The sequence below is a fragment of the Physeter macrocephalus genome, chromosome 5 (assembly GCF_002837175.3).
Source record: "Physeter macrocephalus isolate SW-GA chromosome 5, ASM283717v5, whole genome shotgun sequence".
NCBI classification, from domain to species: Eukaryota; Metazoa; Chordata; class Mammalia; order Artiodactyla; family Physeteridae; genus Physeter; species Physeter macrocephalus.
The window spans coordinates 94,275,939-94,288,215 of NC_041218.1; the positions used below are offsets into that span (position 1 = coordinate 94,275,939).

At 39.4% G+C, this 12,277-nt stretch overlaps 1 protein-coding gene across 1 annotated transcript in view; it reads left to right on the forward strand.

Moving 5' to 3' along the window:
- The window catches only part of NME8 (NME/NM23 family member 8), a 31,716-nt gene extending 25,593 nt beyond the window's left edge, over positions 1–6,123 (forward strand). Inside the window, exons 12-14 of the mRNA XM_007115009.2 lie at positions 3,907–4,051; positions 4,752–4,859; positions 6,004–6,123. Of these exons, the coding sequence (XP_007115071.2) occupies positions 3,907–4,051; positions 4,752–4,859; positions 6,004–6,046 (296 nt within the window). The 3' untranslated portion in view covers positions 6,047–6,123. The remainder of the gene's footprint in view (positions 1–3,906; positions 4,052–4,751; positions 4,860–6,003) is intronic.
- The last annotated feature ends 6,154 nt before the right edge of the window (positions 6,124–12,277 follow it).

The following is a 12,277-nucleotide window of genomic DNA, read 5'->3' on the forward strand; positions in this document are numbered from 1 at the left end:
GCGAACCCGCGTCCCCTGCATTGGCCGGCGGACTCTCAACCACTGCGCCACCAGGGAAGCCCTATGATATATTTTTATAACAAATGAACCAATAACAATACACTGTTATTAACTAAAGTTCATAGTTGACAGTAAGGTTTGCGCTTTGTTTTGTACATTCTATGGGTTTTGACAAAATCATAATGTCATGTATCCCTTTTACAGTATCATACATGGTAGAATCACTGCCTAAAACTCCCTCGTGCTTCTCCTATTCATCCTTCCATTCCTCGCTCCCAACCCCCGGCAATCTCTGATCTTTCTTCTGTCTCTATAATTTTGCATGTTCCAGAATGTCACACACTTGGAATCATACAGTGATGAATTTCTTTCACTTAACAATATACACTTAAGGTTCCTTTATGTCTTTTTTGTGGCTCATTTCTTTTTATAGCTGAATAACGTTACATTGTATGAATATACCAAAGTGTGTCTAATAGTTACCTATTAGAGGACATCTTAGTTGCTTCCAGTTTTGGGCTATGATAAATAAAGCTATTATAGGCAGCTCTATTATGAACATGTAACATTGGTGATATCTCTGATGCATTGAGCCACTAGGGTTTTAGGTTTAATTTTCTACACAGCATAATCTTTATCCCGACTAGTACAATGATCTGCTGCAAAATACATCTAAGTAATTGGTAGTAACAGCTGAGTATGGAAAGTGCTATGATAAGAGATGCCTCACTGGGTATCATCAAATAGGTGGGACACACAGCCCGTATTTGAGTGGAAGGGAAAGTACGGCTTAGCCAAGCAGGGACAGTTACATGAAACTTCTTGGAGGAAGCATTGTTTACGCAGAGACTAAAAAAGTCAAGTTTGAATTAGCCAGGAAAAGGGGAATCTTGAGTAGTTTCAGTGGAGTGCTTGCAGTAAAAGTCAGTCTCAAAATTGGGGTGGGAGATTATACACAATGAAACCAGAACAAGCCAGAATTAAAGAAGTAATATTTGGGGCTTCCCTGGTGGTGCAGTGGTTGAGAGTCTGCCGGCCAATGCAGGGGAAACGGGTTCGAGCCCCGGTCCGGGAGGATCCCACATGCCGCGGAGCAACAAAGCCCGTGAGCCACAACTACTGAGCCTGCGCGTCTGGAACCTATGCTCCGCAACGAGAGGCCGCGACAGTGAGAGGCCCGCGTACCGCGATGAAGAGTGGCCCCCAATCGCCACAACCAGAGAAAGCCCTCGCACAGAAACGAAGACCCAACACAGCCAAAAATAAATAATTAATTAATTTTAAAAAAGAATCAGATTTATATTTTAAAAATAAAAGAAGCAATATTTGACAGATTTTTAACCGTTATTTTATTTTGAGGTTGGAAAACTCTGATCGTAGATAAAGGCTCACGGGAAGTAACCAACCAGCAGAGAAGGAACGGCTGAAGATACAAGAAAAAGAGAGATTAGGACAGGCCAAGGTCACTGAGAGTTGGGAGGAAATAATTTCTGTAGCAGATGCATAGGACTGGGCTTAGAAGAGATTTCTCGTCTATATAGCAAGAGGGAAAGAGGGCTGGAAAGACACAGATCCAGTTGATGCGCTGGTGGCAGGAAGTTGTGTGTCTTCTGCTACCTGGTTCCTCAAAAAAAAAAAAGGCCAGCCCTTTTCTTGGTCCAGGTATGCCATTTCTACCCATTTTCCCAAGGACTTCACATCTGCAAATGCCCCTTCTTTTCCTGCAACATCACTTCCTCCCTTGCTACTGAGCTTTCCCTATTAGCACAGAAACATGCTCACTTTGCTGTATAGCAGAAATTAACACAACAGTTTAAATCAACTATACTTCAAAAAAAATATTGATAAAAAAGAAAAAAAAATTTTTTTTGTTATCTTTATGGATTGCTTAGTACTTCCAGAAAAAATGTTAAATAATTAAAGGACACTAGGGTAACATCTTGCCTTTGTTTTACCCCTGACCGATATTAATGCCTCCAGTGTTTGCAATTATGATGTTGGCTTTAGAGTTTGGGCAAAAATCTCTATATTCCAAAATCTTTCTATCTGCCACATGATACAAAACGATTTTGAATGTAATCCAATGCTTTTTCGTTATTTACTGAGATGAACATGAAATATTTTTTCTCCTTTGACCTGCTGACCTATTGATACGATTATAACAGATTTTCAAATGTTCATCCTCCCCTGGGTTCTGTGAATAAACTTTCAGAGCTCATGTGTATACCATGCTATTGGAGTTGGTTTGATAATATTTATTTTAGTTAAAATATTGTTCTTTAATCTTTCCCAGGTATTGTGTCAGGATTATTCTAACTTTTCTTTATGTTAAGCACACTGGGAGAGTTTTAAGTGTCAGATGAACTGTACATAACTTAAAATTTATTAATTAAGCTACCTAAGCTGATCCCTCATTTGGGGGGACAAGTAGGCTTTTAGACAAGTTTTAAAATTTCTTCCATAGTTACCTATCTTCCAGTTTTGAAAACTTCTTGGATCATTGAATGGCAATTTATACTTCCTTTGAAATTCATTTCTTTACCTTCAAATGTACTAGCCTAGGACACCCACCAAAAACTGTTTTAATATCATGGTGAGTAATTGCACCTATTTCTCATTCATAATGTGCTTTATTTGTCTGTTCTTAGTTTTTTCTGGATTAGATTTATTAGAAGCTCACTTTCTTAAATAAAAAAAGCATTACAATTTTTTTCAAAAAACAATGCAATAGGATTTCTTTCATAATATCTTAACTTTTGTTTTTATCTATAATAATTCATTTGCATTCATTCTGATGCCTTGGGTGTCTATTCTTCCCTTTTTAACTTCTGGATTTGAATTTTACTTCATTTATTATAATTCCTTATTGCTCGGTAATTAAAACTTTCCTGCTTTTAGCTTGGACTCATAATTTTTAGTATTCAGTGTTCTGAATTTGGAAATGGGTGGGCCTTAATCTGAGACTCTATTAGTAGAGGACCTTAATTCATACAGTTTTATAATTACAACTGTGTTTATTTCTTTTTCTATGCTTCCTTGCTGTAATCTTTGGTTTATGTATTTTGCTACAAGGACTAAGCATCTCTTGCAATTACTTTTTCCAGTATTTTGGGAGATGACTATCTTTTTAATCAGTTATACTTATGTTGTTTTTACACGTTTGAAGTATGTTTAAACTCATATTTGATTATCTTGCAAAATCAAGAGTAAATTTGTTTCAAGTTTAGCAGAGTTTTTTATTCCTCTCCCCATTCTCAGCCCCACCTCACTTCCAATTTCTTCTATTATCTTAGCTTTTGTTAATGTTCTTTGAAGTTTCAGTACACAGATGGTGGTTGTTAAGTTACTTTTACATGACATGTCTTTTGATGGTATTTTGCAATTTATATTTTGTTTATAATCAGGTAGGTATACAGCAGACGTACATAGAATTTTTCTTATATAAACTAGTTTTCATGCTTCCCACAGTCCTTAGGTCCATTAATTTCACACTTTTTAATCACTTAATTATATTTCATCTCTCAGTTATCTAGAGCTTATATTTAAGCACATTAAAAAAAGATATGTACTTATTTTGTTTTCTGAGCCCGAGCACATCTGAGAATGTCATTATATTAACTTTGTGTGTGAAATAAAACTTATCTGACTATACATTTTTTTTTTTAATAAATCCCCCATCCCCAAACCAATAGATTTTGGTCCACTGAAAAATTGGAAATGGCATCATAAATTTGATATGTTAAGAATATTATTCACCTTAAATTAAAATCTAACAAGCTATTTTTATAAACTTAAATTTCGTATGAGAATGAAATGCATTCTATGTCCTCATGATAATACAGTCTGTATTGTGTGTATAACCAAAAATCTAGCACTTTAAAACTTATTATATGACTTTTTATTTAGAGGATGTTTTGAATATTATTCAAGATGAAGGCTTTAAAATACTGATGCAGAGACAAATAGTGTTATCAGAAGAAGAAGCAAAAACACTGTGCATGGACTATGAAAATAAAGATTATTTTGGAAATCTTATAGAAAATATGACCAGGTAAAACAGATTGCAGGTTGAGAAAGCACAGTCTGATTCATGTTTGAATCATTTAAACCTCTTAACCCTGCTTTCTGTACAAGTTGCCAGATCTCTCAATTCTGTAAAGATGTGCTGAGTCTACTTCTTTGCCAATCTCCCTCCCATTTTTTTTTTTCCCTCCCATTTCGATTCCCTGCTCAACTGTGTGTCTTCTCTGCTCCTCCTGGAATGTTAGTAGAGCAATGCAAGGTTCTGGGTGAAGCCCCTGGAGTCCAGTTGAGTTGAACGCCAGAAGCCAGAGTATGCAGCATCATGAAGTCCAAGTAGGAGAGCTGCGACTGGCTCTCAAGGACTTTGGTAATCCTAAAGATCACTAGTCCTAGGAGACGAATGGGATGCTAGAAATCTGTCAGCTTTCTAGAAGAGTCAATGAAACAGCAGCTGGGGCAGAAAGCCAGCAAGGGTATATAAATCAGCAGGAGCATTGCGACAATATAGGGACCACTCTATCAGAACCAAGCCCCTTCTCTTCCCTTCCTTTCTCCGCTTCCATTCTTTTATGAATATGCTCTTAAGAGTACACCAACAGAAATTAATTTCATACTCTTGATAAAAAGGGTTATTTTACTTTTTTCGTCTAACAAACACACTTGTATTATCTACCTATAATTAGCTACAAGCCATCCTTTCATTAACTTTGTTTTTTCTTTTCTAACAGCGGTCCATCTCTAGCCCTTGTTTTAGTAAGAGAAAATGGTTTAGGACACTGGAAACAGTTAATTGGACCAAGCACTGTGGAAGAAGCCAAAGAATACCTTCCAGACAGGTATGATTCACATCATGGGTCTCAAACTTTTTTCATGGGAGCCGTTGTGATTGTCTGAGGGATATGGGGGTATAGGAACCAGAGCTCTAGTCCAAGGTTCTCTTCTCAGGCTTTGCAAGAGAAGGCTGTGGGCTGCTTGGTTTGCGACTGATAAGTGGTAGCTACCCAGACAAAAGGCCATATCTTGGCAGAAATATCTGCCCCGTGCACTATTTAGGAGAAATTCTTTTGAGAAGGGTGCGATAGTTGCTTCAGATTCTTTAATTGATCATAACCGTTTCAAGACAAAAAGGCAACCCTCTTGCACTGTTGGTGGGAATGTAAATTGATACAACCACTATGGAGAACAGTATGGAGGTTCCTTAAAACACTAAAAATAGAACTACCATATGACCCAGCAATCCCACTACTGGGTATATACCCAGAGAAAACCATAATTCAAAAAGACACATGCACCCCAATGTTCATTGCAGCTCTATTTACAAGAGCCAGGACATGGAAGCAACCTAAGTGTCCATCGTCTGAAGAACGTAGGGGCAGGACAGGAATAAAGACACAGATGCAGAGAATGGACTTGAGGACTTGGGGAGGGGGAAGGGTAGGCTGGAACAAAGTGAAAGAGTGGCATGGACATATATACACTACCAAACGTAAAACAGATAGCTAGTGGGAAACAGCTGCATAGCACAGGGAGATCAGCTCGGTGCTTTGTGACCACCTAGAGGGGTGGGATAGGGAGGGTGGGAGGGAGGGGATATGGGGATATATGTATACATACGTGTAGCTGATTCACTTTGTTGTAAAGCAGAAACTAACCCAACAATGTAAAGCAATTATACTCCAATAAAGATGTTTAAAAAAAAAAAAAAAGAGTTTCAAGACAATGGTGACTAACCATATGTAGCCTACAATTTGGTAGGAACATTTACTAAGTTAATGTACTGATGAATCTTAGAACTTTGTAATCAGCTCAACCGTGGCATGTTACCTAGGCAGCATTTTAAAAATATTTTTTGATCTTAGCTGTTGGGCTTGGTCTCAGCTAGAGGAGGGAGAGAGTATCTCATGCATTTCCATTCTTGGCATGTCGCTGATGGAAACAAACTGAATTGTAATTCGCTTGAATTCTTTGTGCTGATTTCAGAGTAGGACTGACGTCAGGGGAAGGACAGCCCTCCTTTCAGTGAGCAAGAATAAAGATGTTTTATCAGGCACAGCAAACTTGCACACCCACTGACACAATAAATAACAGGACTAATGAAACGTCACGTATATAAAAGTTGCAATGTTTTCTTTTGGGTAAGAGATCATAAATTGGACTGGTCCTGAATGGATGCATTTCACCCCTCCTTTTGGCCCTACTCACTTACGTCTTTGCTCCTGTGCCACACAATTACTGTAAAGGATAATATGTGTTGGACACTCTTTATGTGGAATGAGTAGGGTGCCACAGAACCTGTTAAATGAAATGTAGCAGAGAATGCGATACATGGCATCAGAGAGAGGAATTCCTATGGATACCTGGCCCATGCATGTAGGCACACTCTTCTAGAAATTGTGGTTCCAAGTGTGGAGGCTACGTACCAGCATGGAGACATTTTCTCCAGGTGAAGGAACTCAGTCATTGCCCCTCTCCTTCCCACTATTATAGTGAGAGTTCCCATCCTAAGCCCTTACGATCCCTAATGTTGCCACAAGTTTACAATTACTCTTAACCATTATTTCTGATGGGTCCCCCTTTTCCAGGTGGCTTTAGAAATAACTCCTTCAGCAGAGCTCTGCCCTTTCCTGCCCTTGGGTGTCACAGTCTACACTCCCCATTGCTTAATCTGAAATATGGTCACTTGCATGCAAGAGAAACACAGCAACCCTTCTCTCCCATCCTTACACACACACACACACACACACACACACACACACACACACACTTTTTCCAATAACCACGTCTAACAGCCTAACAGAGGGGCTGCTTGTAGTTCTCTGCACTGAATGGAGTCAGTGCTGGCGATGGGTTAGGCTGTTTTTATCATTCATTGTGCAAATCCCCCATCCCTGGCAATCACAGGCTCCAAGGGTCTTAGTCTGCTAACGTCTTCAAACCAGAGGTGTGAGAACAGCCAAGGGCTGCGTGGGAGGGTCAAGTTGGATAACGAAAAAAGGAAATCTGAAATGGTCACTGAAACCAGAGAGGCAAGAAGAGGGTCTTTAAGTTGAGGACAGAAAGCCAAGTTTCCAGTGATGTCAGCCTATTAACAAGAATGGAGGTTATTCACTGTGGCTGGATTTTGTGGGTCGCTTGCTTAGGACTGTGTGTAAAGGGCAGAAAATGTAATGAGCAATAAGTTATCTCCTCTACTGAAATATAAATAGTTGGAGAGACACAAAGAAAAAGGGGCAACTGAAAAACACTGAGGAACGATAACTGATTTTAGAGCTACGTATTCATCTATCATACAGAAACGGAACCAGAATAAACTGTCTACCGCAACCCGGATTGTCCATTACCATCAATGTCACCCCTGCCTCTCCACAAAGCCATCCTGTACGCTCCTCTTTTATCGCTGCTTTTGCTCACCTGGAGGGTTCCACTGCAGTGTCTCCTGGATTCAGTACTTATAATTTGGTATCTTTGGTATAGGGTCAAATGCCATCTCTAGTGTTTGATATTATTTGGTGATGAAAGAAGGGGAAGGAATATTTATTGACAGCTTAATATGTACCATATATTTCAAATACATCATCTGATTACATCCTCAAGATCTCCTTCCAAAACAGGGTTTATTATCACATCTATGTTTGAGACAACTAAAGCACAGAGAAGGCAACTAATTGCCCAGTATCACATAGCTAACAAGTGATGCCACCAGGGTTCTATAGTCTGTGTTTTTTCACTGCACCAGGGCGTTCGTTCATTCCGTCTTTCACAGCTGTCAGTCTCCATTACGAGGATTATTGAAATGTTCATGTCCTTTCTTCCTAACGAGTGTTCCTCCCTGGAAGGAAGTAGCATGCCCCAAGCCACTCTGCAGTTACTTCCGTTTGCACAATGCAAATAAGAATAGTTTTACGTTGTGTTATGTTGTGTTATATTATATGTCATGTTATAAGTTTTTGACTTGACTTCTTTTTCAAAGTTTACGCGCACAATTTGCAATGGAGAGTTTGCCTATCAACCAGTTGTATGGAAGTGATTCATTAGAAGCCGCTGAAAGGGACATACAGTATTTCTTTCCTCCTCAACACACTGCAGCACTGATTAAACCTCATGTAACACAAGAGCAAAGAGGTAAATATATAAAAATAGAGCCGATGTATACATTTTTCTTCAAATTTTGTGAAATTTTGCGAACTACAGGAAAGTTGAACGAATAAAGCAATGAGCCCCTTCATTGTCACGCGGTAGCGCTCCGAGTTTAGGCTGTCGGTGGGATTTTGACCAGACTGACGTCATTTAATTCCCTTAGTGGTGCCCTGCCGGTTCAGGGAGAAGAGTGCAGAGTGGCTGGCCCTTTCAATCCACATGCAGCAGTAAGTTCCTCGGCATTTGCAGCACAGGGATGAAAACACGTGTTCACTTGTAGCCCAGGAGCAGATTTCCTCCCAGATGGATTCTGGAAAGAGAGATCTCAGAGACTGAACATCGCGTTAACATACTGAAGTTCTTCTGAACGTCCATCTGGTGCTTTTTCAGTTTAGTTTAGCACAGTTTTGGTTTGTTAAAACCACTGGATTCAAGTAACAGTGTGACCTTCCTTAGTTATTTCAATCCACTTGAATATGGAGCAAAGACTAGAGGCAGTCTGCCGAGACTACCAAATGCCTGTTTTCCCTAGAGGATATCCTGACGCTTATCAAAGAGGCTGGATTTGATATAACACAGATGAAGGAGAGGCTCCTAACTGAAGAGGAAGCGGACAAAGTTTATTTTAAAATTAAAGGAAAAGACTTTTATAAAGATGTACTGGAAGCTTTATCGGAGTAAGTTTCTGATATATAGGTCTTTGCATTATACAAGTGGTAACTGTTCATTGTAGAAACTTTGAAAAATACAAAAATTCATTAAAATATTGCATTTAATACAATTCATGAAAAGACACCCTGGTAGTATTTGGAGTTTTTCTTTTTTTTTTTGTCTAATTCCTTCTTTCCTTCTCTGTTTTCCTCTCTCTCCTTCCTTCCTTTCCCTGTTTTTTTTAGGTTTTCACGTTAGATATAGAGGCTATCTGGTTTGAAACCCCTGCTTGGCCAACATATTTAATCTTTGCCTCAGTTTCCTTATCCATAAAATGGGGATGATACTAGCACCTACCTCACAGGTACTATTGTGAGGGTTAACTACTTCATATACTGAAAGTAATTTACATTGAAAGTAATTGGAATAGTGCCTGGCATGTATCCCTACAATTAAACTACAACACTCTTCTAGCACAAAAACCTGTTGCAAGGGAATTCTCAGGTGGTCCAGTGGTTAGGACTCCCAGCTTCCACTGCAGGGGGCACAGGTTCGATCCCTGGTCAGGGAACTAAGATCCTGCAAAACACATGGTGCGGTCAAAAAAAAAAAAAAAAAAAAAAAATTAAAAAAAAAAAAAAAAAAAAAAAAACAAAGACGAAAAAGAAAGCACAAAATCACACTGACAAGGACAAAGAATAAAGATGAGCTCTCTGGATGAAGCTGTGGCATTCTGTCTTTAGCTGTGTATGCAGTCTCTACAGTTGTCAACAGCCCAAGTCTTCTGAAAGCACTGTTGTTTGCAGGGGTCCATCTTTGGTCATGATCCTGACCAAGTGGAACGCTATCTCAGACTGGAGACGATTGATGGGTCCCACAGACCCAGAGGAAGCAAGACTTCTGTCCCCAGACTCTATCCGAGCCCGGTTTGGAAGAAGTATTTTGAAAAATGCTGTCCATGGAGCTTCTGATATGCAGGAGGCAGTGGAGACTATTAATAGAGTGTTTGAAGACTTTGTTGCTGAGAACCCTGAGGAAGACTGAAGTACAGTACCTCTTTAATTATTACTCTATCTTCTTTTCTTATTACAGTGGCTGGGCCTAAGACAAGGCTGTCGTGCAAAGACCAGACCTTTTCCCATATTCCTGTATTAAACCTCATTTCCTGCCAGACACACTCTGCGGTTCCATAGCAGCCTGGGAGCCTCAAAGCCAAGCCTTGTAGATGCCAGGGACCTGGGAGACAGTGGGGCAAGTGAGACACCCGTGGGTTTGCAAGCCTTGGTCTTGAGCTGTCTGCGCCATCTGCCATGACTCAGGCTCATCAGTCTCTCTCCCTGATTTCCCTCCACGTCTTCACTCCGAAGGGCCAAAGTCTCATTCAGCAGCCTCAACTCTATTCTCTAAGTGTCTGGAAACTTGGAGCCTGTTAACTACCTCTGGGTGCTATATGATAACGGAATAGCATAGACTATTAGAAAGTCTAGAGGAAAAGGCAATCATTTCTATTCCTTGACAAAGAGGTGCTTACTGGGGAGAGGTAGCAACATAATATGTACGTGGATTGACTCTGCTCAGTTGTTGATCGAAAACTTAAAAACTTTTCTATCCTGGGCAATGGGGGAGATAGAGTGTAAGAAAGATGATCTTTGCCATCAAACCTGCTTTCCTCCTTTATTTTCAAAGAGCAGGCTCACGAATGTACACCTATATGGCGCTGGCTGCTGACATGGATATGACTCTACAGCTTCTTCACGTGCGGAGTGTAGTGCCCACCTGGACGAGCCAAGTGGAGACTCAGCCTCCAGAGCATAAGGAGGAAGCAAAGTGAAGTGGGGCAAGCCCTCCACACCCAACCAGGTTCCTCAGGGAGAGACAAGCAAGCACACTGTTTCCTAATATTACCATTTAGGCTACGATTTCTCCAGGTGTGAGAAGATTGTATCAAAATATTAGATGCATAAAATAAATTCTGGCATAGTGCAGCTCATTCCATTAGTCTGACTCAGTTATTAACCAAAGCATGACGGCACAACCCTTGAACATTTATGTTGGGAAAATATGTATTGTATGTCTGCTTGAACTGTGGGTTCTTGGTTAATACATAATCATGAAGGCTGTTACCTTCAGGGAAATGCACATATAACGGGGAGACAAAACTCACAGAAACAACATCTAATTATAACTATCATCAGACAGTACATTATTAAGCATGTCAGTGATGAATGACTGGGGGGTGGTGGTGACTAGAACTACATTCTGTTGATAGCATCTATTAGAAACATGGTGTAGATCTAACGTCAACATATCCCTCCCTTTTGTCATGAGGGGAACATTATGGATAATACAGGGGATTTTGAATTAGTGTATATTTCAGTGCTGAACTGATGGTGTATGTCTGATGGGTAGGAGCTGGAGAAGGTAAGGGATGAAACAGATCTGGAAAGATGGGTAGGATTTTCAAAATCAGACACAGATGTAGAGAACAAATGTATGGATACCAAGGGGGAAGGTGGGGGATGGAATTGGGAGATTGGGATTGACACATATACACTATTGATACTATATATAATATTTATACTATATATAAAACTAATGACAACATGCTGTATAGCATGGGGAACTCTACTTAATGCACCGTGGTGACCTAAATGGGAAGGAAGTCCAAAAACAGAGGGGATATATGTATATGTATAGTTGATTCATTTTGCTGCACAGCAGAAACTAACACAACATTGTAAAGCAACTATACTCCAATAAAAATTAATTTAAAAAAACAATTCAATTTACTACAGCATCAAAAGAGTAAAATACTTAGGAGTAAACTTAATCCGTGTACGAGTGCAAGACTTTTACACTGAAACTTATAAAACGATGAAAGAAACTAAAGAAGACACAAATAAGTAGAAAGACATCCTGTGTTCATAGATTGGAAAACTTAATACTGTTAAGATGACAATGCTACCCAAATTAATATAGAGATTCAATGCAATCTCTATAAAAATCCCAACAGTATTTTTTGCAGAAATGGAAAAACCCATACTAAAATTCATATCAAATTTCAAGGGACTCAGAATAGCTAAAATAATCTTGAAAAAGAACAAAGTTGGAGTACTCTCACTTCTTAATTTCAAAACTTATTACAAAGTGACACTGGTCAAAACAGTGTGGTAGTGGCATAAGGAAAGACACACAAACAAATGGAATAGAACTGAGAACCTATAAACTTTTACATCCATGGTCAGTTGGTGTTTGACAAAGGTGCCAAGGTCATTCAGTGAGAAGAGAATAGTCTCTTCAGTAAACAGTACTGGGAAAACTAGCTATCCTTTAAAATAATGAACTTGGACCACTGACCTTACACTATATACAAGAAAATAATTCAGAATGGATTAAAGACCTACATTTAAGAGCTAAAACAATAAACCTCTTACAAGAAAAAACGGGAAAATCTGCAAGACCTTGG